This window comes from Coenobita brevimanus, chromosome 97 (genome assembly GCF_032717465.1).
Source record: "Coenobita brevimanus isolate Jiangsu-jjx chromosome 97, ASM3271746v2, whole genome shotgun sequence".
In the NCBI taxonomy this organism is placed as follows: Eukaryota; Metazoa; Arthropoda; class Malacostraca; order Decapoda; family Coenobitidae; genus Coenobita; species Coenobita brevimanus.
Window position 1 is genome coordinate 48,059,271 of NC_137050.1, and position 23,638 is coordinate 48,082,908.

Sequence of the window (23,638 nt, forward strand, 5' to 3'; positions counted from 1 at the left end):
TGTTCACTTATTCTCTCCGACAAGGAGAGTATGTTTTTACCCGTGTTTGTTTGTTTGTTTGTCTGTTAGCAGGATTGCTGAAAACTAAAAAATAGATTTGGACCAAAATTGGTGGGTAGATAGCCCATGTCCCAGGAAACAATCGATTCACTTTTGGGACCGATCCAGATCGTATTACAAATTCTGGATCCGGAAAACACTTTCTGCGAAACTCTAATCAGTGATGAGAAAACCTAACCCTTTATGATGAGTGGTTTGGAAATTACATTCCCCTTGTTAGAGAGATGCGCTCCAGTGAGTGCCCTCCTAGTGTTCGTATGTTTTACTTCTATGCACATTTCAACTGTCGGTTTTATTATATCCAAATCTTTTTGTCTGTGCTAGTCTCAGTCCACATTTAATTTTCTGTTTCACTCCCTGTCCAAGAATGTTTCCCTGTCCTAATCTCTACCCATATCTGTTGATTTATTTATACATTTTTGTGGCGCTCTTTTGTTCCCTTTTTTATGTGCGCTGTCCCTTCCTCGAACGAAAGATGGCGAACTGAGGGAATAGGACAACTTTAACCTGCAGTCCACCGAGTTCACGTCCAGATGAACCTGGGGCCACAACAGCAGCAGCCTTCTCACCAAACCTATCTACCTAATATTTGTTCTCTCTCTCTCTCTCTCTCTCTCTCTCTCTCTCTCTCTCTCTCTCTCTCTCTCTCTCTCTCTCTCTCTCTCTCTCTCTCTCACACACACACACACACACACACACACACACACACACACACACACACACACACACACACACACACACACACACCACTGGAAGGAACCACAGGCATGGGATTGTCCTTTCTCATAAATTGACGCCCCCTGCACACACCCAGGCCTGAGACAACACGCACTTTATCCTGTCACCTTTTGTTGCCCCGGCCAGCTATTACTTTAGAGGTTCAACAACAGGTGGCGGCATAGTTTTCCCACAAAGGGGGTATCCTGTGTTTTGTACTCTTTGCTTTGGGTTGAGTGGAGATAAACGAATGCTTGGTTATATGGTTTTGTTGGCTGGATATTACTGAGTTTTGTTCGATTGTTGTACTGTCTGGAGATGTAGTAGTGTGTGTGACAATATAACTTTGCTAGCTGTATATATCAATAGTGTACCCATACCTACACCTATATCTATATTTATATCTATCTATCTCGTTGAAATGAAATTGAGGATGTGACTTTATCTATTATTACTACTCATACTGAAGGAACTAAAGGAAGATGGATGATGCAGAACCATCTCATTTCTGAATTCTAAAAACATCCTAGTTCTCTGCCTTGAAGACCCTTGTGCAGTCGATACACTTAACTCACTTTTTCGTAATTTGAAAATGAGGCTAATGAAGAGAGCTTTTATCACCTTCATTACTCGAGAACTCTAGCAGTTTATATTAATCCCTCTAGAGGTAACAAGAAAATTATTAGAAACATAATAGCGGTGAAGAGCTTAAGTGATGTGTCTATGTTACTTTCCATTAAATTTTTCGTAGCGATGACCGGGCACTTGTATTTTATTCCAGCTAATGTCAAGTGATTTTACTATGTTCAAGAGAAATGTATAGGGCCCAAGAAATGTAAATAACTATTAGAATGATCAATCTAAATAAGAATTAAGATTATCGCTTTATACTTCAGCTTATGACAGTCGATTTTAAGTAGTTCGGAGAGAGTCATCCACAGCCAAGAGCTTACGTGAATGGCAGTGAGAGAGAGAGAGAGAGAGAGAGAGAGAGACAGACAGACAGACAGACAGACAGACAGACAGACAGACAGACAGAGACAGACAGCAACGACTGATTATGTGGGCTATTACTTCGCTTTCGCTTATGGGACTGTGTTTTGCAGTAAGAGCAAGAGACGTGGGAAGATTTTGCAACATCCTGTCTTTGTCTGGGCTGGAAAAAATATACAAGTTTCATGATAATATTTTTCTCGTAACCAAGATCTGTTTGGCAAGGACGGGAAGGTTCAGATATTTGCGTTCTCTTTTGTCCTCACAGCCAAAATAAATCAGTTCGCAGAAGAAACTGTAAATTTGTGTGTGAAATGGAGCCTTGATGTTTCTAATATTTGTGTTCGTTCTAGTGTTTGTGTTGTCTAACGTTTGTGTTGGATCTAGTGTCTGTATTGGTTCTGATGTTTGTGTTGGGAGATCTGTAAACATCAGGCAATGGAGCAAAAATAAATCAGAGTTCCTAGAAGAAACTGTTGGCAAGTTTATGTGTGAAATGGAGCCTAGGTGTTGCTTCTAATGTTTATGTTGGGAATTCTATAAACATCGCGTAATGGTCCTGTGTTCTCTGGCATTTTATTCAAGCTGACCCAAGACGACTTTACGCATCTTAAAGTGAGGTATAAGAGCCTGGAGATGCTGATATTACCGTAAATACGAGTCTAAAAATCACCAGTCATTTTCATCTAAGAACAGACCATTGGAGTCTGAATGTTTATGATCGCCTTCCTCTGTCATGTACCAAAAGCATTCAAGCGAGGCTGTTTTTTACCAGCCGCAATAGCGAAGCTGGTATTGTTTTCAGTTTGTGTGTGTGTGTGTGTGTGTGTGTGTGTGTGTGTGTGTGTGTGTGTGTGTGTGTGTGTGTGTGTGTGTGTGTGTGTGTGTGTGAGTACGATAGCTTCGCAAAAGCTCAAGATGACATCAAAAAAATTTACAGATGGGTAGCAGAGGAAAAAAAAAAATCGATCCCGAGTTCGAAATTGGTGAAAGTAGGCCAAGGTCTGTGTGTCTGTTACCATGAGAACTTCACAACCGCTCGAGATATCACCAAAAAAATTTACAGGTGTGTGGTAGGGATAAAAATCTCGTACGAGTTTGAAATTGGTGAAAGTAGGTCAAGGTGTGCGTGTAAGTTGCCACGATGATTTAGCAACCGTTCAAGATATCTTCACAAAATTTTACAGGTTTGTAGTAGGGATGAAAATCTCCTACGAGTTCGGAGTTGGTGAAAATAGGTCAAGGTCAAGGTCATATTCCGAGCCATGCTAGATATGTATCGGCTCACGGCTGGTGTGATTCCCCCCTTGGCGGGGGCCTTTAATTATAACTAAAATAAATGGGGCTTTATTACTTTATCGTGACACCGCCAGATGATTTCCGTCATCCAAGGGCACTCGAATTGTAAAAAATGTTACATAAGAGCATGGAGAGTCTGTTACATAAGAGCACAGAGGATCTCGGAGAAAAAATACTACTCTACCTAGCTAGCCAGCATTCGTCTAACTCTCTCAGGCTCCCATGACCCACCAATACACCAACCCTAGCATGTACTCGGTATGGATGGTGGGTGTTAGAGCCGAAGTGGTGGCATGAGGTGTACTACGTAGGAGGACTGTTGGGCGTCAGGAAACGGGCTGTTAGACTTTACCCGGAGTCGGACACTTAAAAAAAAATAAATAAATAAATCAGATCGTCTAGAGTTAGCTGATGGAGAGTAATAACGTTGTTGTGAGAGTAAAAATAGCTGATAAAGAGGCAAGGAGAGAGAAAATGCTCTTCCTATCACTCTAACGACTAATAATGGTCTTTGGTTCAGGACGCACTGATATATTACAACAGTTAACGCCACACGGATTCCATTCTCCGAGAGCAACCCCAGCACTTCAAGGACAAAAAACTATAAAAATGTAAGAACAAGGGGGTTCTCAGAGAAAACACTTTACCCTTCAGGCCAGACATTCAGCACTGGTCTCTATGACATTTACTCTCCCAGGCTTCTACGACTCACTCTCAGCTGAATGAAAAAATCACTACTTAGTCTGAAAAGAATACTAAACTTGCCCTAATGGTAAAAATAGGCGACATGTAAGCAAAAGGAGAAAAAGAAAAACTCTGAAACTCTCACCTGTCAGAGCATCAGTCTAGGTCTCCATGACATTTACTCTCCTAGACTCCTGTTGCACACTCATAGATGAAAATAATAAGCTGTGTGTATCTGGTGGAGAATATTAAACTTGTCCTGATGGTAAAAATAAGTGACATAAAAGCAAGGAGGGAAAAAATCTCTCCCGTCCTTCAGAGCAGCCATCCAGCATCGGTCTCCCTGACTTTAATATCCCATAATACCAGTGTCTGAGCTTCTGGCAGAATGACTCGCACCAAACTTTCTGGCAGATGCAACAAAGTTATTAGGTCTTTAGGGTGAAGGGTGTGGGGAAGTTAGGGTCGCAGAGAGAGAGAGAGAAAAAATGTGTGTGTGGGTGGGGGTGTGTGTCCGTCCGTCCTTTAGGTGTACAGAGTTTGTTAATTAACGTACTGGACCGCTGTGCAGGAGGAAAGTGGGTCAACTTCAATTGATAAATTTTTGTAATATGAAACTGCAACATGGTGGGGAGTTCTTATGTTTTTCTTTAATTGATTCGTGATGCACCAAGACGGATTTATTCAACATTAGTATGATATCTCATACTGAAATGGATTAGTCCTTTAATTGTGATGACGTATTCTTTATTTTATTCCTGTTAGTTCCAAACACTTTCTTTCAATTTTGGGGAAACTTAAAATTTTACGGGTCAACATGTTCCTCAGGGCTCTGTCCTAGCACTAACTCTCTACCTTTAATTCATCAGTGACCTTCTAAGCTGTATATCTAACCCTGTCCACTAATACGCTGAAGACTCCACCCTTCACTTTTCCATTCGGCTCTCGCAACGTCCATCTCAGAAGTTACTTCAACAAACAAGGGATGAGGTTGTGGCACACCTAATGTCTGACTTGGCTCGTATCTCTGACTGGGGTAGAAGTAATCTTGTTGTTTTTAATGCATCAAAGACTCAGTTCTTACACCTATCAACCCGACAAATTCTTCCACAGGAGTACCCACTAATGTTTAATAATATCCAACCCAGTCCTGCATCATCCTCAAACATACTTGAGGTTTCATTCTCTTGGGATTTGTCTTGGAAAGATCATCTTACATCTCTTATAAAATCTGCTTCCAAGAAATTAGGTGTGCTAAGCCGACTCCACACCTTCTTTACCCCTGCACAGTTGTTGACGTTAGACACTGGTTTTATTCCTCCCTGTGTTGAGTACAACTCTCATGTGTGGGGAGGCTCCCCACATACAGCTCTTCTCAATAGGGTGGAGTCAAAGGCTTTTCGTCTCATTAACTCTCCTCCTTTTACTGGTACGCTTCAATCTCTGTTTATTCTCCGCACTGTTGCATCTTTATCTCTTTTCTAGCGCTACCTGCTCCTCTGAACTGTCTGCTTGCATCCCTCCATCTCTACGATGGGCACATAGCACCTGTCTAGCAACAAACTCTCGTCCCCTTTCTGTCCAATTCTCTAATGCAAGAGTAAACCGTTACTCCCAGTCCTTCATTTATGCAACACGTCAACTCTGGAATTGTCTCCCTTTCTCTGTATTTCCTACTTCCTATGATCTCCAGTCTTTCAAACACAATGTGTCCAGGCATTTCGAAATGAACGAATCTTGAATTTAGCTCTGTTGTATTGTTTTTGTTTTTTTCTTAGAAAAAACGGTTTGCGGCCTGCTGGCCTTTGGTTCCTTGTCCCTTGCGTTAAAAAAAAAAAAAAGACGACTTAATCCCGTTTGGGGTGGCGACAAGTAAATCGCCTACACTTCTCCTTGTCCTTTGCCATTTGATGGCGTGTAAGCGATTTGTTTGTGGCCATTTTCGCGATAAAGACGTCTAGTAAAAATTTAAGCCATTTAACAATTATCTCAATGTAAAATATGAAATAAACTTTTAAGCCCAAGGACATCATTTTCCCGTCGTTGTAGTTACGGTAAAAAGATTAGCTTGAGAGAAGTCCACAATTATTGTATTGGGGGAATTAATAAAGGGGATATGTAACCAGATCAGTTTCAAAAGTCTCTCAACAAAATAAAATAACTTACTGGTAACAAATACAAAGCACATCATTGGACTGATAAGGGATATTTTCAAGCTTTTGTGACTTATAACTGAGTATATGAAATGGTCAGACGTTTCCTAAAATATATTAAGGTGGTTCCCAGGCGTCGATTAGTATTAAAAAACAAAAAGCCTTTCGTATGTTACACACACACACACACACACACACACACACACACACACACAGGTTTTAAGTCTTAATTGGCATAAAGGATTGATTTTCGAGTTAGTTTGTACCCACTTTAATCCTCAAAGCAGCTAAAGCATAACGCTAAAATTCTAAAGCACGGTTAGCTAAAACACTGATTTCTCTGTATTCTTCTCTCTTCTTTCCTGTTTCTCCTTTCTAAGAACAATGTGATTCTAAAATGACATTGCTGATCACCTTTTTAACGTTTCATTCTCCAGTGAGTATGATACGTGACAAATATTGGCTGAGAAAGATCATAGGTAGAACAATGGTCAACTTCTACACTTTTGATTGGATTTAGACCAAAGCTGGTGGAAGGGATGAAGGTCAAGAGAGGGTGAAATGATTCAATTTTCAAAACAGTATGAGTAAGGGTAAAAGTTTGGGCCATTTAACTCAATTATTCAGTTTGGGTAAAACTTGGTGGACGGGTTTAATGTCAGTCAAAAATGAAGTGTGTCTATTTTGAGAACAGTAAACTAACGATCAAGGTCACAGGCCAGTGTCAACTTAAATATTTTTTTTTTCTCAATTTGGACCTGGTTGGAGGAGTTCAGTCATGCAAGATTGAAGTCTCTCCAGTTTGAGAAGAATCGGAAAGGATGGAGGTCACAGCAAAGGGTTAGAAGTTTGGCCGCACCCCGACTGTAAGGCGCGGACATTGCATTTTGTGGGAGCTTTTCTTTTTATTATCTTCATTACAGGTTAATCAGCACAGGAGAGTTTTTGATCGGGAAGAGACTGGACAGAACCTGCATTAACCCCTTAACTACTATAGTGTTTTTAAAAGTTTTGAACCTGCGAGAACCTTGGTAACTTCCTAACACAGATACCTGAAACGTGGAAAGAAAATATTCTTCATAAAATGCATGAAGATGTGGGAATGATAATGTTAAAAAAAAACTGGGAACAAAGTCGAGGTAGTTAAAGCACAAATGACCCCCTAACTACAATATTTCTCCAGTAAGTGCCATTATGGTGTTCCCGTTTTTTAAATCGTATGTCTACTGAAAAAGAAAAGTGCTATCATTGTGTTGCAGTCAGTTCTTAACCATGTAGTTTTTAATAATATGCCTCTGGAAGAAAAGAAAATTGGTGCTGAGTTACATGCTTTACTGCTTTGTCCTTATTCTTACGGTTTTTGGAATTGTGCCATTACTAAATCATCATATAATTCATAAAATATAATGTTGATAATTGCAATGCTAGAGTTCTTCCGATCATGCGATAATGGTGACAACATTAACACACTGATCCTTTACAGAGTCACTCAACTAATAAAATTATTTGGCTTAGCGGGAATAAATACTACAGTGCACGATCATAGGGGATTAATCTATTCTCGCTGTGACCGAAAAAAGAAAATGATTTGTTGTTCCCTTTTATGCCCTTTAATCATGTCAACGATAGATTTATGCGAGCACTTTTGTCCTCCCCGAGCGATCTTGTCACCGACCATGGTACTAAAGGATTTAGCTTGTTCAAGAGAGAGAGAGAGAGAGTGTGTGTGTGTGTGTGTGTGTGTGTGTGTGTGTGTGTGTGTGTGTGTGTAAGTCTCACCGTCACTTTTTTGGAACCATCATCATCATCACCATCCCATATATATTTCCAACCTGAGAGAATTCTTATTGTTTTCTTTTACTTTTTTTAAAGGATGATTTACACAAAAACGTTAAACAAAATGCCAAATTAATTTTTCAAAGTTTACCTCACAAAGAAAACTAACCAGACAAAAAATCGTGTCATTTGAGGATTCCTGATGCATTGCGTTTGAAAGACTGGAGATTGTAAACGAGAACTAAAGTAGATGGAAGATTACTATTTCAGAGTTTACCACTGCGCTAGGAAGGATTATTGGAACTAAACAGAACGTAGATGATGATCCAAGTTGTTTAGTGCGAACAGTGCATCCATTTTTACTGATTATTTTTTCCTAGTCGTTGGTGTATCTGAGAAAAGTGTAAAAGTCAACATCTGTATAATAATCTGTACGGCTTCTTCCACTGGGCATAGTTTCTAGTAGCTCGCTTGCTTTTAGCTTCATCTTTTCCTTGTTTTCCGTCCATAACGTGCATACTTCATCCTGAGATCCTTATAAGTACAAGTCTCCCTTTACCAAAAGCCAACTCTGCTACCATATTTTCTCCATTTGAAGGCTCATTCCAACAACTTTAACCGCTTTCATGAGAACTCCTTCCCGAACACCTCATCTCACACAAGTTTCCGAAGCTACAGTCCTTCATTTCACACAGACCCACCCCTCTTTACTGCACTTGTGACGGCATTCTCGTTCCATTAACGAACAATAATAATCTCCGTTCCCCTCTTTTATGGTTCTCTCGAGATTGTTTTGGTACGCCTCTTCACTACTCAGGAATGGCATCTACAAGACTGTCATTCTAATTCATGTAAGCTTATCAGTCACCTCCTTTTTCATCTTTATTTATCTCCTCTCATTTTCATTGCGTCTTTCTAACCTAACAGAACAACACTTTATAACATGTAAACTAACTTTCTTTTTCCCTTTACGTTACAATCATGCAATGCACCATCACGACCAAAAGTTCAACAGCCCCTTGTAAGCACTGTGTAATGTGTTTAGTATTTCTCGTTCTGCCAGAGCAGATTATTTTTCCTTCTCTTAGTCTTTTGTTGTGTGCTTCATACTGGAGTTGCATAAAAAGTTTCACGTAATATCGTCCATCGCCACAGCTGGCAGGGAAATGTCAGCAAACTCTTGGTCGTGACAATATTTCTTATACACATTTCCTTATTAATATCCAAACATCTTACTGGTTTCAAGAACTGATCTGAAACATTGCTGAACAGTTTATTCAGTCAGGGTTGCCTCGCCATGAAAGGTCATCACTGGATTTTCATGTTGTTCAGTTTTTGTTATTTAGCATCCTTTTAAGCCTCTATTTATATCAAGAAACCCTTTACCTCCATTAAGATGTGCTAAAGCTTGTAAGGTGCTGGAATTTTAGTAAAATCCTATGTTGGATCAGTGCCGATGTTCAGGCTATTATGTAGCGCCTAGAATAATCTTTCCTAACAGCATTGTATACTATACCTCATACCAATTAATTTGGCCAGGCATCTATGGCAACACTGTTCCCACTGAGATTCTGATTGGCTGGAGGTGTTTGTTCGATTTCGTTGTTGCTTAAACCGATACTCTCTTTATTATCAGATATGATACTGAGTTTGTCGACAATACAGTCGTCAAAAGCAATAACAAATCCGTTATATACTTAACAACAATGAAATCTGCGTAGGAAGATAGAAATATGAGCCAACAAATTATTATAACAGTCCAAGTCAAGGTCAGCATTCGAACAATTCCTTTAAATCGCCGACACTCGATAAAATTACAGAAAATTAAGGAAACCTGCTTAATCTAAGCGCTGGTATAATAAACATTTAAATTTTAAGATCAGTCCGCACCCTTAAATCGTGCCACAACTCTGAATAATTAAAAATTCTGATGAAAAGACAAGTTGTGCGGGGAGGGAGGTTTGAAAAAATTGCGAAAATCAAAGTAGGCTAAAGGAAACTATTTCATTACATCTCCTCTATTATCATAGTACGGACTGGACTTAAAATTTAAATGTGTTACACCAGCGCTTAGATTAAGCAGGTATCCTTAATTTTCTGTAATTTTATCGAGTGTCGGCGATTTAAAGGAATTGTTCGAATGCTGACCTTGACTTGGACTGTTAAAATAATTTGTTGGCTCATATTTCTATCTTCCTACGCAGATTTCATTGTTGTTAAGTATATAACGGATTTGTTATTGCTTCTGACGATTGTATTGTCGACAAACTCAGTATCATATCTGATAATAAAGAGAGTATCGGTTTAAGCAACAACGAAATCGAACAAACACCTCCAGCCAATCAGAATCTCGGTGGGAACAGTGTTGCCATACATGTCTGGCCAAATTAACCGGTATGAGGTATAGGTTTTTAAAGGGTGCTGAACCTTCATTTACATAATGTATTTTTGCATTTCATTTTTGCTACCTCCCGATTATATTATTCACTTTGGGGATAGATATTTTGAAACGTTGAGCTTAGATACAGGTTTCACTGACCCATTCACAACGATAGGACCTTTCCCAGTTAGCAAAAATTAACTAAAAGAAGATGCCATCCGACTGAGCTGGTTAACAGTTTCAAACTTCCTTTTTTATTTATTTATTTATTTTTTTACATTTTGCTTTTGCCACAATAATATGATGATATTTCAGCCAAGGAAGAGCCCCAGAGTAGTGAAGGAGTTAATCAAAACTATTGTAAACATTCCAGTTTGAATAGTGTTTCCTGAACATAATATAAGCTTCTGAAAAATGCCATGGATAAACTAATCGAAAAATAATCCTTAAACTTAGTTACACTGAAGTACCCCAGAATTTCTTTCCTCTCGTAGGTGATACACTACATAATGCCAGACCACCTTACCAGTCCTCTTAAGATCCTCCAGAAAATCCTTACACCTTTGTAGGATATTCCGTACTTATTGTTCGTCTTATCTACTGCCCATTATTCTTTTCAGTTCCTCTCCGTGTGTCCTTTCTCTCTAACCCACCACTTCGGAGGGGAGCCATTAATGCACTTATTATAATATCCGCCAGGTAACTTGCCTCTTAAGCCCCATCCCCAACTTGAAGTCGTGGCCCCGCCCTTCCTCACCTACTCTACGGATGGTGGGTGAGTAGGGGCAGGGCTTAAATGACAAGTTGCCTGGCGGAGCATATAGTACATTCACCTCGCAGATAGAGAAAGAGGATTTCCATTTTGGTGCTGGTCAAACTAGTGAATTCATTTTCCTTGCCTCCTGTAAATCTTTACCTAGGAAGATGTGTGGGGACCTAAATATAAACCCTTCACTGAACACGTTATTCCTGGACAAGATTTTGGTTTAGGAAATATAGACTATCTGAGGCAATAAACCTGCTGCAAGCATTGTTTAACTTCTTCCCGGGCCAGCAAGATACACTAAGCCTCTTGAGATACAGTGTGTGGAGGTGTCACACGATAAATTATTCTGTCCCCATCTCAGTTTCTTGTTTATCTCTGTTTCCTCCTTCTCCTCCTCCATCCTCCTCTTTTTCTTCTTTCTTCTTCTTCTTCTTCGTACTCCTCCTCCTTAAGCAGGATTCGCTAGTCCTCTCGAGATTCAGGTTCGGTTGGTGGTTGAGGTGTCTTCATCCACTTCCTCTCCTCAACAGTTATTTCTCTACCTAACCCTTCTTTTTCTTCCCCTATGGGATTTACCAAACTTTTTAGGACTTGGGGTCTCCGCGGTATAAATAATTCCATCTAGTTTCTCCCAGCATCCCCTCTATCTCCATCTCACCCTTCTTCATCATCCCCATCCAGAGTCACAAAGCCTGTCGAGATTCAGGAAGTTGAGGTAGCCTACTGAATTTACCTTTCCACTTAATTCCTCTCCGCTTCGTATTGTTCTTCATCAAATTTTTTTTTCATCTTCTCCCCTTACAAGATTGCCTCTTTGCCTTGCTTTTTTGCCCTTTCTCTTGTTCCATTTCCATACAAGAATTTCAGTTCCATCTTTCAAACTTCCTCTTGTTCTTCTTCCCCTACGGGATATTGGTTTCACCTTTCTGTCTAACCCTTCTTCTTGTTCTCCCTCCCCTGCTGACTCTCAGTTTCACCTTCCTATCTAACCCATCCTCTTGTTCTTCTTCTCCTGCATGGTGTCAGCTTCACCATTCTCTCTAAACCTTCTTAATCATCCTCTAAAGAATTTCAGCTTCACCTTCCTATTTAGCCCTTCCTTTTGCTCTTCTCCAACAGGATTTCCATTTCACCTTTCTCTCCAACTTTTGCTCTTGCTCTTCTTCCCTTACAGGATTTCCATTTCACTTTTCTATCTTTTGTTGTTGCCCTTCTTCCACAATAGAATTTCAGTTTTACCTTTCTACCAGTCTAATCCCTTTTCTTGTTTTCCCTCCCACAGGATCCACCAAACCTCTGGAGATACAGGAAGTCGAGGTGCCACAGTACAAGGTTCGGGGGGCTAGGGCCGAACTGAAATGCCGTTACCACCTGGGGAATGCCACCCTGTACAGCCTGAAGTGGTACAAGGGAGACAGACAATTCTATCAGTACATCCCCGCCAACAACGTCACCAAGAATACATTCATCGTCCCGGGGGTCAACGTTGATGTGAGTACCGAGGCTTGATGTTTTAGTGTGCGAAGGGAGTGTGGGTGTTTTATTGTACCACGCTTTGATACTAAATGTGCGAGAAGAATGTGTGTGTGAATTTCATGTTGTACCATCTGTTGTTGATATTTCAGGGTATGGAAAGATGTTGTACAGACCTAATATCATATCATACATACTGATATTTTAGTCCGTGGAGAGAGAGGGTTTATTTATTTATTATTGTACCTTGTGATGTTGATATGTTACCGTGTGATACGAGATTGTAATGGTTTCTTGTTGCACCAAATGTTTTAATTAATGCTCACCCATAATAAGAGCAAAATTTACAAATGAAAGTTTTGCATATTACCCAAAGCAGCTCACCATCAGCGCTGCGATTAAGTTAAAACCTAAATATGGTAATAAATACTGAGAGTCATATACATATTCATAAATATGCATAATCATATTCACTAGATGGGGGCGCTTTAGACCTAGTAGCTTTCTGTGTTGAAGATAAAGTGTTTTTCGCTGAGCGGGCCTGATGGTCTATGGCTGAAGAGGATTGCTTTGTTTTTTTTTACTCTCTTTTCTCCAGCTAGCACAGTATTGCGTCTTGTGTCCCGTTATCGCCTATTGTGGATTAACAGAAACTGAAAGACAATGTAGTAAAGTATGGTATTGTTACTAGATTACAATATATAGCGCAACAAAACTTATTATTTTACTCTACAGTTGATTTGCGTTATGCTGTTTCAGGCCTAACGATACTCTTTATTGTTGTCATTACTGAAAGAAAATTAGACGAGGGATTATTCTACTCAGTGACATCATAATCGTTGTTCTTTTTCACGTCTTAACTAGTCTTGCTGTAAAACATCATCATACCAATTATGTCTATGTTATAGGCAAACCAATCCTCCTTTATTACTTCTGGTATCGTGAAGAGCCAATGTTCAATTTTACCATGTTCATAATGCATTAGATGTCTACGGAGCAATAGGTGGATATAAGTTGGAGAGAGAGAGAGGGGGGAGGGGGGGCTCTTGCTTGGGTGTAGAGCCGTGGACAAAAATATCAGTACGAACCATAATGATGAATAACCAGACACTGAACGATGACTTTCAAAACCAAGTACTTCGCCCTTAGGAGCCAAACAGACTTTTCAGAGTATTATGTAAGAATTTCATAATTATTCAGCTAAAAATTGGATCGATGTGACTGTCCGCACCTGTACGTTGTCCCGCCATCATAATTGCTATGGTGCAAATGACGATTGCGAAATGGGAGCAGGACTAATGGAACCGAGATTATGATGCACAACATGGGCTTCTAAGTGTGTACTATATTAGAAAATCTGTTTATCAGGCACCATTCTCTTAATACCATTTTGCATTTAGAGGACCCACGACAGGAATACTATTAAAACATCTCTCACAATCTAGAGGAATCACAACAAAAGCACTACTAATCATCCTTCTCACACTCATCACTACTCGCTAAAGTCGGGGTTAACCATGAAAGAAACGCTACTAAAGCATCTCTATCTCAGTCATCACTACCTGCTATAGTTGAGAGGAACTACGCCGGAAACACTACTAAATGCATATACCATAGTCGTCACTATTCGCTAAAGCTGGGAGGAACTATGTCAAAAACATTACTAAAACATTTCCGTCAGTCATCGGCGATGACTCATCGCTACTCGCTTACTAAAGCATGTCTGTCTCAATCATCACTGCTCACTTGGGTCACTCAAAGCCTTCCTTTCTGTATGTACTCCTCCCCTTTATCCATTCAGATAGACCTTGGTTCTCTTCTTCCCCCATGAAATTCCCTTCCACACTCTCACTTCGTTAGCCTTCCACCCTCCATGTGTGGCTGAAAGTTGCAAGGCAAAGTAAACACAGCCTTTTATCAGGCCTCAGACAACTCCGTGCCTCAGCTAACCTTCCACCCTGCCACACCTACCAACTTCAGTCTCAGTCCTGCAACTCGCTGGGTAAAACGCTAGCCTGCAGAGGTACAACTGAGCAACTCTGAAACTTCCTCCCAGTGCCTCCGAAAGAGTTGGATTTTGCATTCAGGTCCGAGCATTGTCTGGTGTTAAGGGCGAGTTTGGAGGAGGGATTAAAGTTACAAGGTGCTGTGCATTTTGAGTTCATTATCGGCAGGTGATAAAGGTGAAATCTATAACACGGGCAGCTTGAGGGAGTCTCAGATAAGTGAAAAGTATAATTAATTTGCTAGTCATCCCACAAGACATGTTCGCAAATATCGTGTAACCTTGAAACTGGAGCTTGATCCACTTTAATGAGAGAGAGAGAGAGAGAGAGAGAGAGAGAGAGAGAGAGAGAGAGAGAGAGAGAGGTGTTATGTGAAAGAAACTGCATGTATGTTCCTATATTTTATTTTCTGTCACTCCCGCTCTAAGTTTATCTCGTTCCCTGAAGTCCTGCCGTTCTCCGCCGTACCACACTCACATTCACATATCATTGCTCTGTCGCTAACACTTACCCTCCAAATAGACTACAGGTTAGGGCTATTTCATTCTAGACTCTGGTAATTGTATTGGTGTGGGTGTTTATGTATATCTGTGAGTTTTATGAGAGATCTGTAAAGTCTGTGTAAAAGAAAATCAAACAATCAGGACTGTTCCCTTCCCTAGCCTGGAAGTGAATCCGCATTCTTTCGGACAGCAAACCAATTTTCTGTCTACTTAACCAGTGGGTAAAATTGCTCGAGAGAGAGAGAGAGAGAGAGAGAGAGAATGTACAATGAACTCAGTGTAAAGCAAAATAAAAATTTCTGTTACTGAGGGGTTTCCAGTGTAGAGAGAAATTGTCCTATGTATAAGCTTGCTATGTTCCAGTTTTAAGTTAGGAATGGTGGTGATAATATTTACGTTGAAAAATTACATAGCAGTGAAGGACTAAATGTGGAAGGGTAGTAACAAAGAACACTTCTATTTATAGTTAGATGCTGAGGCGATTTGGAGCTTATTCAAAGTGTTGTTGTACTCGTAAATGTGTAAAAAAATAACACAAACTTAAACATATATTAAGATATTCTCTGGTTAATTTAAAAGTAAATGCAATTATTTTCTTACGCTTTTTCAGCACAATAATGTTTTCATGCTATACGTATTTTTGTAAGTGCTTTAAAGTAATTTGGAATGCTCTCTGAAATTTATATAGTGCAAAGTTAATTTACTTTCCTACTAACAGTTCAGAGTACACCGAAGTGAGTCAATATGCTTTTAAATGCATTCATTACCAACACAAACTAATGTTATCCCACCAAACTCCCAAACACTGTTAAAGTAAGTGACAGTATTTCCAAAATTCCACTCTCTGAACAAGGTCTAGTTCATCACAACAGAATAATATATAATACAATTAATTCACATACAATATACCACTTTCAAGTCTAATACATCACGATGGAATAATATATAATTCAGATAATTCCATATGCTGTATAGCACTTTCAGTGCCATTTCCTCCATTATTTCCCTCACGACGATGATACATTAAAAAAATTTGCTCGTGCTATATCCATCTGAATATGCTTAGTTCATGCTACCTCCAGTCGACAATGCTGAGCTTAGGAGGAACTTGTCGAACTTGATGGGTTAGAAATAGCCTTAACCAATCCCTTGACCACTGCAAATATCTCCTACTTTAAATACAATGGTATCAGGGTAACAAGGTGAAACAAAAATTAGGTATCGACCCATTGAAAGGATTAAATTTTTGTAGCTACAGTTTTATTACAGCTAATTCCAGACGATAATACCAGCAAATATAATCCACGGAAGCGATATAAATAGCTGTTTATAATTTCAAGATAAACTGCCACAATTGCAACAGAAATCAACCGTGACCTCCTGCTCCTGAACGCTCACCGGTATAAATGTCACTCTCTGAACTGAACCGGAATTTACGGGGTCAAAGCAGTATCTAATTCCGGTAAAATTCTCCCTTGTTGACCGTCGATATATTGCGGACCACACTAGGCTGGTCTCGGGTTGATGGGGACAAGAGTACGTGAATTAGGTCACTGTGCAGCAAGTGCGTCCATTTGTAGCCTCTTTTGTGCTGTAATTGTTGGAGTAATTTTGTCATTTGTAGGCCGTGTGTGTAAATTGGCAGCCCGATTAGTATCGGTGCTGATGCTGTAGTCGTTGTTTGCTGTTGATGGTGATGTTGATGATGGTTAATGATTGTGATGGGATGGTGATGACTAATGATGTCTCTGACGAACATGGTGCTGATGATGATGATAATGACGGATTATACGGTTGACTAAACCCATCCACCCACTCACACTCCAACCCTGTCGATCCACCCGCCCACCCTGCTCTCCCCTCACCTCTCCATCCACCGACCAACCCACCAATTCAACCACCAAGCTCCACCAGTTAGTAAAATGACGTGTAATTTTACACACACACACACACACACACACACACACACACACAGTTTTTTGCATCTGTATTAACTATGCCAGTATGATGACGCATTTCATATATTTTCTTGTTAACACCAGAAGTTGTAATTCAGCCACGAAGAGATATTTCCATGCTGTCACCGCAAGATATATTTCACTTAATTAGATTTAGTTCTAACGAGGACTGTTAGATGTTCAATTGGCATTTTAAAAAAGTCCTGTCACCTCTGTTTTTCTTTCCACGAACTTAGAAAATCGGTGTGGTAAATCCCAAGCAACTGACACTGATGACGCTGATCTCTAATGAAAATCATCGCCGCCCATAACTGCAGTACTGATCTACCACACTGATTTTCAAAACCGATGAACAGAAAAGAAGGAAAGGCGACATGAGTTTTGATGCCGAATGTACCCTACACCAACTCCTTTGACATTTCCTACAGTGAATGAAACAGTCTAAGGATGTGTGTGTGTGTGTATATGTATATATATATATATATATATATATATATATATATATATATATATATATATATATATATATATAACTCCACGTACATTTATGCAGTAGAAATGAGAGTGTATTTATATTAGGTAATGTGTGATATATCATCACTTACACTGATATAGCAGTGATTGAGGGTGTAGTTAGGCGAACGTGATATGTATGGTATAACTTTTTTGAGACTGATAAAGTAATCAAAGGGGTTGTAGTTAAGTTGTAGCTGATGCTGTGTGTAATACCAGTTTACTTTACTGTGGCAGTATGTGGGGGAATTTGACTGGTTTTGTTGTTACGAAGGTGAAGTTGCTCGCTACAGATCAGCAACAATGATTCTTGTTGCTGTTGCGAGTGAGGTGTAATTTTAATAACGTAGGCGTGAAAATGAGGAATAAAATGGCAGCTGAATTTTAGAAAACAGTAGTTGTCTTCTCCCTCTCACAAAACTGGCTTTGCATTTACTTCATATGTGCACCGATGGACGCTTTTACCTAGTAAGTGGAAAGGTTAATGAACATTGCTTTCTAACCCATCCGCTGAATGCAATCGTCTAAAAAAAAAAAAAAAAAAAAAAAAAAAAAAGAATGTATAAAAGGTGTTTCTGTAGTTAAGGAGTCAAACTACTCGTATATAGGGAATTGTTATAGTTGTGACATTGGATGTATTTCTGCTTTCTTACAGACTACAACGGGAAGGATTCTTAATGATGTGTCTGTGTTAAGGTCTGGATGCATTATAACACACTATAGTTGCAGCATTTTCAGTAACTCTACGTTCTTCATTACAGAGCATGTGGGGAACAAGATCCTTACCTCTCATATTCAAAGTAGCCAAACGTGGACTTTCGAGTGGCAGTGTGAAAGCCACATAAATGAGCGGCTGAATTAGGTTGCCTTATTTTAAGTAGGGATAAGATAGAAAAAAAGTGGATTGACTATAGTAGTAGCAGTAGCAGTAGCAGCAGCTGTAGCAGTAGCAGCAGCAGTCGTAGTAGCAGCAGCAGCACTAGTAGCAACAACAGCAGCAGTACTGGTAGTAGTTGATGTACAAATTTGTAATAGATTCTTTCTAAAAAAAGACAGCCATTGATTGACAGGGTTTATGCACTTATTTAGTAATAGATAACATATGCCCTAAATAACAGCTTCACAACGATGAAGGTCTAATTAGTAAAGACAAAAGCAGCAGCAGTAGCAACAGTCGTAGGAGTAGTAGTAGTAATAGTAGTAATTGTAGTAATCGTCTTACTAGTCCCATTAGTCGTAGTGGTATTACTACTACGACTACTGTTACTAATACGTCTGCTTCTACTACTAATAGTAGTAGTCGTAGTCGTAATAGTAGTAAAAATAGTAGTAGTGGTGGTGGTAGTAGTAGTAGTAGTAGTAGTAGTAGTAGTTGTAGTAGTACTCCTCCTCCTCCTCCTCCTACTACTACTACTACTACTGCTGCTACTACTACCATCACTACTAGTAGTAGTAGAAGTAGTAATAGTCATCGTAATAGTAGTAGTTGTTGTTGTTCTTGTAATAATAGTAGTTTTAGTCAGAGAATTAAAACAATGGTAATAAAGTCAGCAGTAGAAAACAACTGCAGTAGTGTAGTTACAGTAGAAGTTATGGTAGTTGTAGTCGTAGTAAATGTGTAAGATAGAGAGGCAGCAGCGGCCGCACAATAGCCCTCCCTCGTGCTGTTGTGTTAATGGCAGTACTTGGCCGTGTTGTCGCCTCCTCTGGAATGAACTGCCTCTGTAAAATTAGCGCAGGACCATTTAGGCGTGTGTCGTGAACGTGTGGTGCTCATTGCAGCGTCAGGCCAGGAACAGGGGGATCTGAGCACATGTGTCACAGAATAAGCACTTGGAGCACACACACACACGGACGCACACGCACACAAAGCGCTCGCCCATGCCACACACACATACACACACACACAGTAGTGGTGGGTGTATCGGTACCACGTCTGTACTTGAAAGGATCGATACTGTAATGCCTTGTAATGAGTATTGTGAGTACTTGAGAAACACTGGCTAAATAATCGTGAAATTATTAAAAATATTTCCAAATAATGCCACACCTCAAATGTAATTCTTAAGCTTCTGGCAACTCCCTGCGACTTCAGTTGATAGGTGTGTGTGTGTGTGTGTGTGTGTGTGTGTGTGGTGGTAATTTCAAAGGGAGTGGGATAGGTGGATTCTGCTTCGATGCTGTATTACCAGTTGACCATAAAATTTGTTAATCTAGCACATAAGGTTTTTTATACATACAATAAGTGGATATTATTATGTAGAAGTACTTTATAATATTATATGACAAAACAATGAACATTAAAAAAAGAAAATAAAGCAGCTGTTGCCACTTGCCGGACGACCAGACGTGATCAGTACCTGTTGGATGGTTGCATTTCGCAGTCTGTGTAACTTGACGGGGCACGATGTCAGCAAGGAAAGGAAGTTCTGTGTGGCTGTATTTTGACGGTATTCATGAGGACTAGGCCAAAGTATAATGCCAAATATGTGGAGACACTGTTGAACGTAGTGGCAACTTGAGTAATATGTGTCAGTGTAAAAGACGTGTAAAATTAAACAACCGTGTTATTTTCAATTAACTATCTTCAGCAGTAATTTTTCTATCACTGTGGAAGATGAGTAAAGTGAAAACAATACACAGTCTTAATATTTTACCATCTTTGTACTATATTTCTGTAAAGTGCTCATAATAACCGATAATGGAAGCAGAGTACACGGTATCGGTACTCGATGGCACCAATACAGAACTGAAAAATACATGCTATCACATCAGAACGAAAGAAGTATCGCCCAGCTCTATGATAGCACAAAGCGCTCGTTCACACACACACACACACACAAATCGTTCGGAAAAATAAACAAACTGAAAGAATCCAGAATCCCACAAGCTTTGGCAAAATTTAAGCAGAACACGCGCCTGAATTACGAAGCAGAGAAAACTTTAGAAATTGAGAACATGATGCAAATGTTTCAAAGCAAAGAAAATGGTAAACAAAACGCTTGAAAAATGAAATAACAAGTCTTTGGAACACGAAAGCCTCAGCAACAGTTGACGGAGATTTTTCCCTGGAGAGCATAATTGTGTGGTGTTACGAGAACAATGCAGTGCGGAAATCGTCGTTCTTCATTTTCGTGGCTGAATACCAGAAGACGACAGAGAAATACTTTTAAAACGGAGAGCAATTTGAAGTGGGGAAAAAAGCAGATTAAAGGGAACTGAAACAAATGGAAAATTTGTGAAAGGTATGAGAGCCATCTTTGCTTTGTGTTGCTCATGGACTGTCACTTAATGTAAGCAGTTTGGACATACACACACACACACACACACACACACACAATCGGTAGAGGGGTGGTCTGTAGTCCTACCAGACCCAGGTTCAAATCCCCGCTGGGTCAGCGAACAGTTTAAGGATTTGAATGTCATAAAATCACACTTTACTGATCTACCAGAAGACCCGCTGGCGTGTCGTAAAAGTATCCCCGCTAATCAGTCCTGTATGAGACAGCCCTAGCATGTATTCAATATGGAAGGTGTGTGTTAGCGCCGAAGTGGTTACATGTAGAGAGGTTTATGGTATGTAGGAGACCACTGGGCCTTGATATCAGGCTGTGAAGCCTATGCCCAGAGTCGGACACACACACACACACACACACACACATATATATATATATATATATATATATATATATATATATATATATATATATATATATATATATATATTTACTCATTTATTTACCATCACAGCATACGCCGTTGCATCAGGTACCATAGAGAGAGCTCTAGTGACTGTTTCAACATTTAATATTTATATCTGTATTTTTTTTATTGTGATTGTACCGCATTCCTCGTTTACTTATTTTCCTTTCATGAACAAATTTCCATAAGCCTTGTGTGACATTTCCATTAAATCTCATAATTTATGATTCTTCTGTAAATGCTTTTCCATTGCTTTTCATCCCAGATTTTATCGATTGTGGCCTGACAGAAATGTCTCCAAGCTTCTGCCGTACAATCACAACCCTTTCCCGCCCGTCCCAGGCACTCCAAGCAAATTTGAACCTACAATCTTTTCATACCCCAACCCACTCGTCCCGTTCCTCGTAGCCGTTCTTCCCGCTCTACCAGGCCAATCTACTACCCATTCCCATCTCTCCAAGTTACACCAGGCCATTCTGCCACCCCTTCCTACCACTTCAAACCACACTCGAACCCTATCCCACCACTCCAAGCTACTCCAAGCCACACTACCACCCGTTCCCACCACTCCAAGCTATTCCACCATCCCATACCACCTCCCTAAGCCATTCTGCCACCCCATCTCACCACTCCAAACTACTCCAAGCCACTTTACCACCCCTTCCCACCACTCCAAACTACTCCAAGCCACTTTACCATCCCTTCCCGCAACTCCAAGCTACGCCAAGCCACTCTGCCTCCCCTTCTTACTACTCCAAGCTCTTTCTCCCCCGATCCACATCTCTTCCCAGCATTCCAGGCCCCTATCTCCCTCATCCCGTCTCCTTCCCCTTATTTCAGGCATCCGCCACACTAACCACCATTCCCTCCCACCGCTACAAGGCGCTTCCACATCCATCACCAGTCCTCCAACCACTTAAAGAAACTCCATGCTTCAACTCCATCACCACTCCAATCCTCTGCTCTACTTATCCCCATTCCAATCCCTTATTCCACACATCCTCTTACCATTCCTCAACTCCACCCATCACCACTCTTTCCCCAACTCCAAGCCCCTTCTACACTCACCACTCCGAACCACTCCACACCACAGTGCATCCTCTTCCCACCACTCCAACCCACGGTATGCTTATGTTTGGCCGTCGAAAAGTTATGATAGTTAAAACTTACCGCTGTAAGAAGCACCCTCGAAGATCAGTAAGTCTTTCAATATTAGGTGTCGTAATTTGTACTCCTCTGTAATATTAACATCCCAAGGCTCTACTCATCACCATTTTCTTTTCCACTACTCAAAGCCACTTGAAGCCTCATTACTACTCCTTCCAGTCTAAGCCACTCAGTCACACCTTCCTATCACCTCAAACCACAACCATACTTATCACCACTCCCTTCTGTTCGTCTGTCTGTGTGTCTTTGCCTGTCTGTCTGTCTGCGTCTGTGTCTGACCTTTTTTTTTTGTCTGTGTTTCTGTCCCATTCTATCTGCCTGTCTGTCTTTGTCTGTATCTGTCTCATTTTTTTCTGTTTGTCTGTCTCTGTCTCACTTTTTCTGTCTGTCTGTGTCTGTATGTCGCATTTTTCCTGTATGTCTTTCTGAATGTGTATGTCTCTTTTTCTGTCTGTGTCTTTTGTATGACTCATTTTTACTCTCTCTCTCTCTCTCTCTCTCTCTCTCTCTCTCTCTCTCTCTCTCTCTCTCTCTCTCTCTCTCACACACACACACACACACACACACACACACACACACACACACACGATTATAATCCCCGTGATAGCATTTACTCACCATCAAGGGCTGTAAATCGTATATTTTCTCCCAGGAAAATTGCCTAACTCTCCCTCTCGCCCTGTCTCTAAACTGAGCTAACTTTCACACACACCCCAGCGTTTCAGAAAAATATATAAAATGTCTGTAATTAGCCACAGCACCGCCCAGACTAAATTTCATTGTGGTGAAAGTTTGCATCGCGAGGTGAGGGAAGCCGAGAGAAGCTGGGAGACGGGATGGGAGGAGTAGGCTATGTTTACTATCGTTATTCCGCTCTCTCTCTCTCTCTCTCTCTCTCTCTCTCTCTCTCTCCTTGCTTCTCACACTCTTGTCCTGAATTGTTTAAAATGAAAAAAAATTGAGCCTGTGTGGTTCGAGCTTTGACCCAATATTACTTTTAGGTCAAAATCAAAGAAAATTGCATCTGGGGGTGTTTAACCAAGAACAGCTTAGGTTAAAATAAAGCAAACTGGTGAAGAAATAAAAGAAGCGTGCCAAGTTGTAAAGTGTTTGGAGGAAAGAAAGAGAGAGAGAAGGAGGAAAGAAAGAGAGATGAAAGAAACAAGAGAAAGAGGGAAAGAAAGAGAGAAGAAGGAAAGAAAGAAAGAAAGAAGATGGGAAGAATGAAAGAAAAGGAGAGAAAGAGAAAGAAGGAAAAAAGAAAGAAAAAGGAAAGAAAAAAAGAGAGAAGAAAAGAAAGAAAGAGATGGAGAGAAAAAAAAGGAAAGAAAGAAAGCAAGAAGAAGGAAGGAAAGAAAGAAAGATAGAGAGAAGAACTAAAGAAGGAGAGAAGACAGAAAGAAAGAAACTGAAGAAGTACATTTGGCCTCTGCATTATGGTGTGGAGTCCTAGGAGCAAATTATTGACAGTGTATTCCAATGTACAAT

The 23,638-nt window shown here is 40.2% G+C and overlaps 1 protein-coding gene across 1 annotated transcript in view; it reads left to right on the forward strand.

Annotated features, from left to right (window-relative positions):
• LOC145413691 (cell adhesion molecule 2-like) overlaps window positions 1–23,638 on the forward strand; it is a 262,375-nt gene that overhangs the window by 35,918 nt on the left and 202,819 nt on the right. The window contains exon 2 of the mRNA XM_080283345.1: window positions 12,111–12,319. Within this exon, the coding sequence (XP_080139471.1) occupies window positions 12,111–12,319 (209 nt within the window). The remainder of the gene's footprint in view (window positions 1–12,110; window positions 12,320–23,638) is intronic.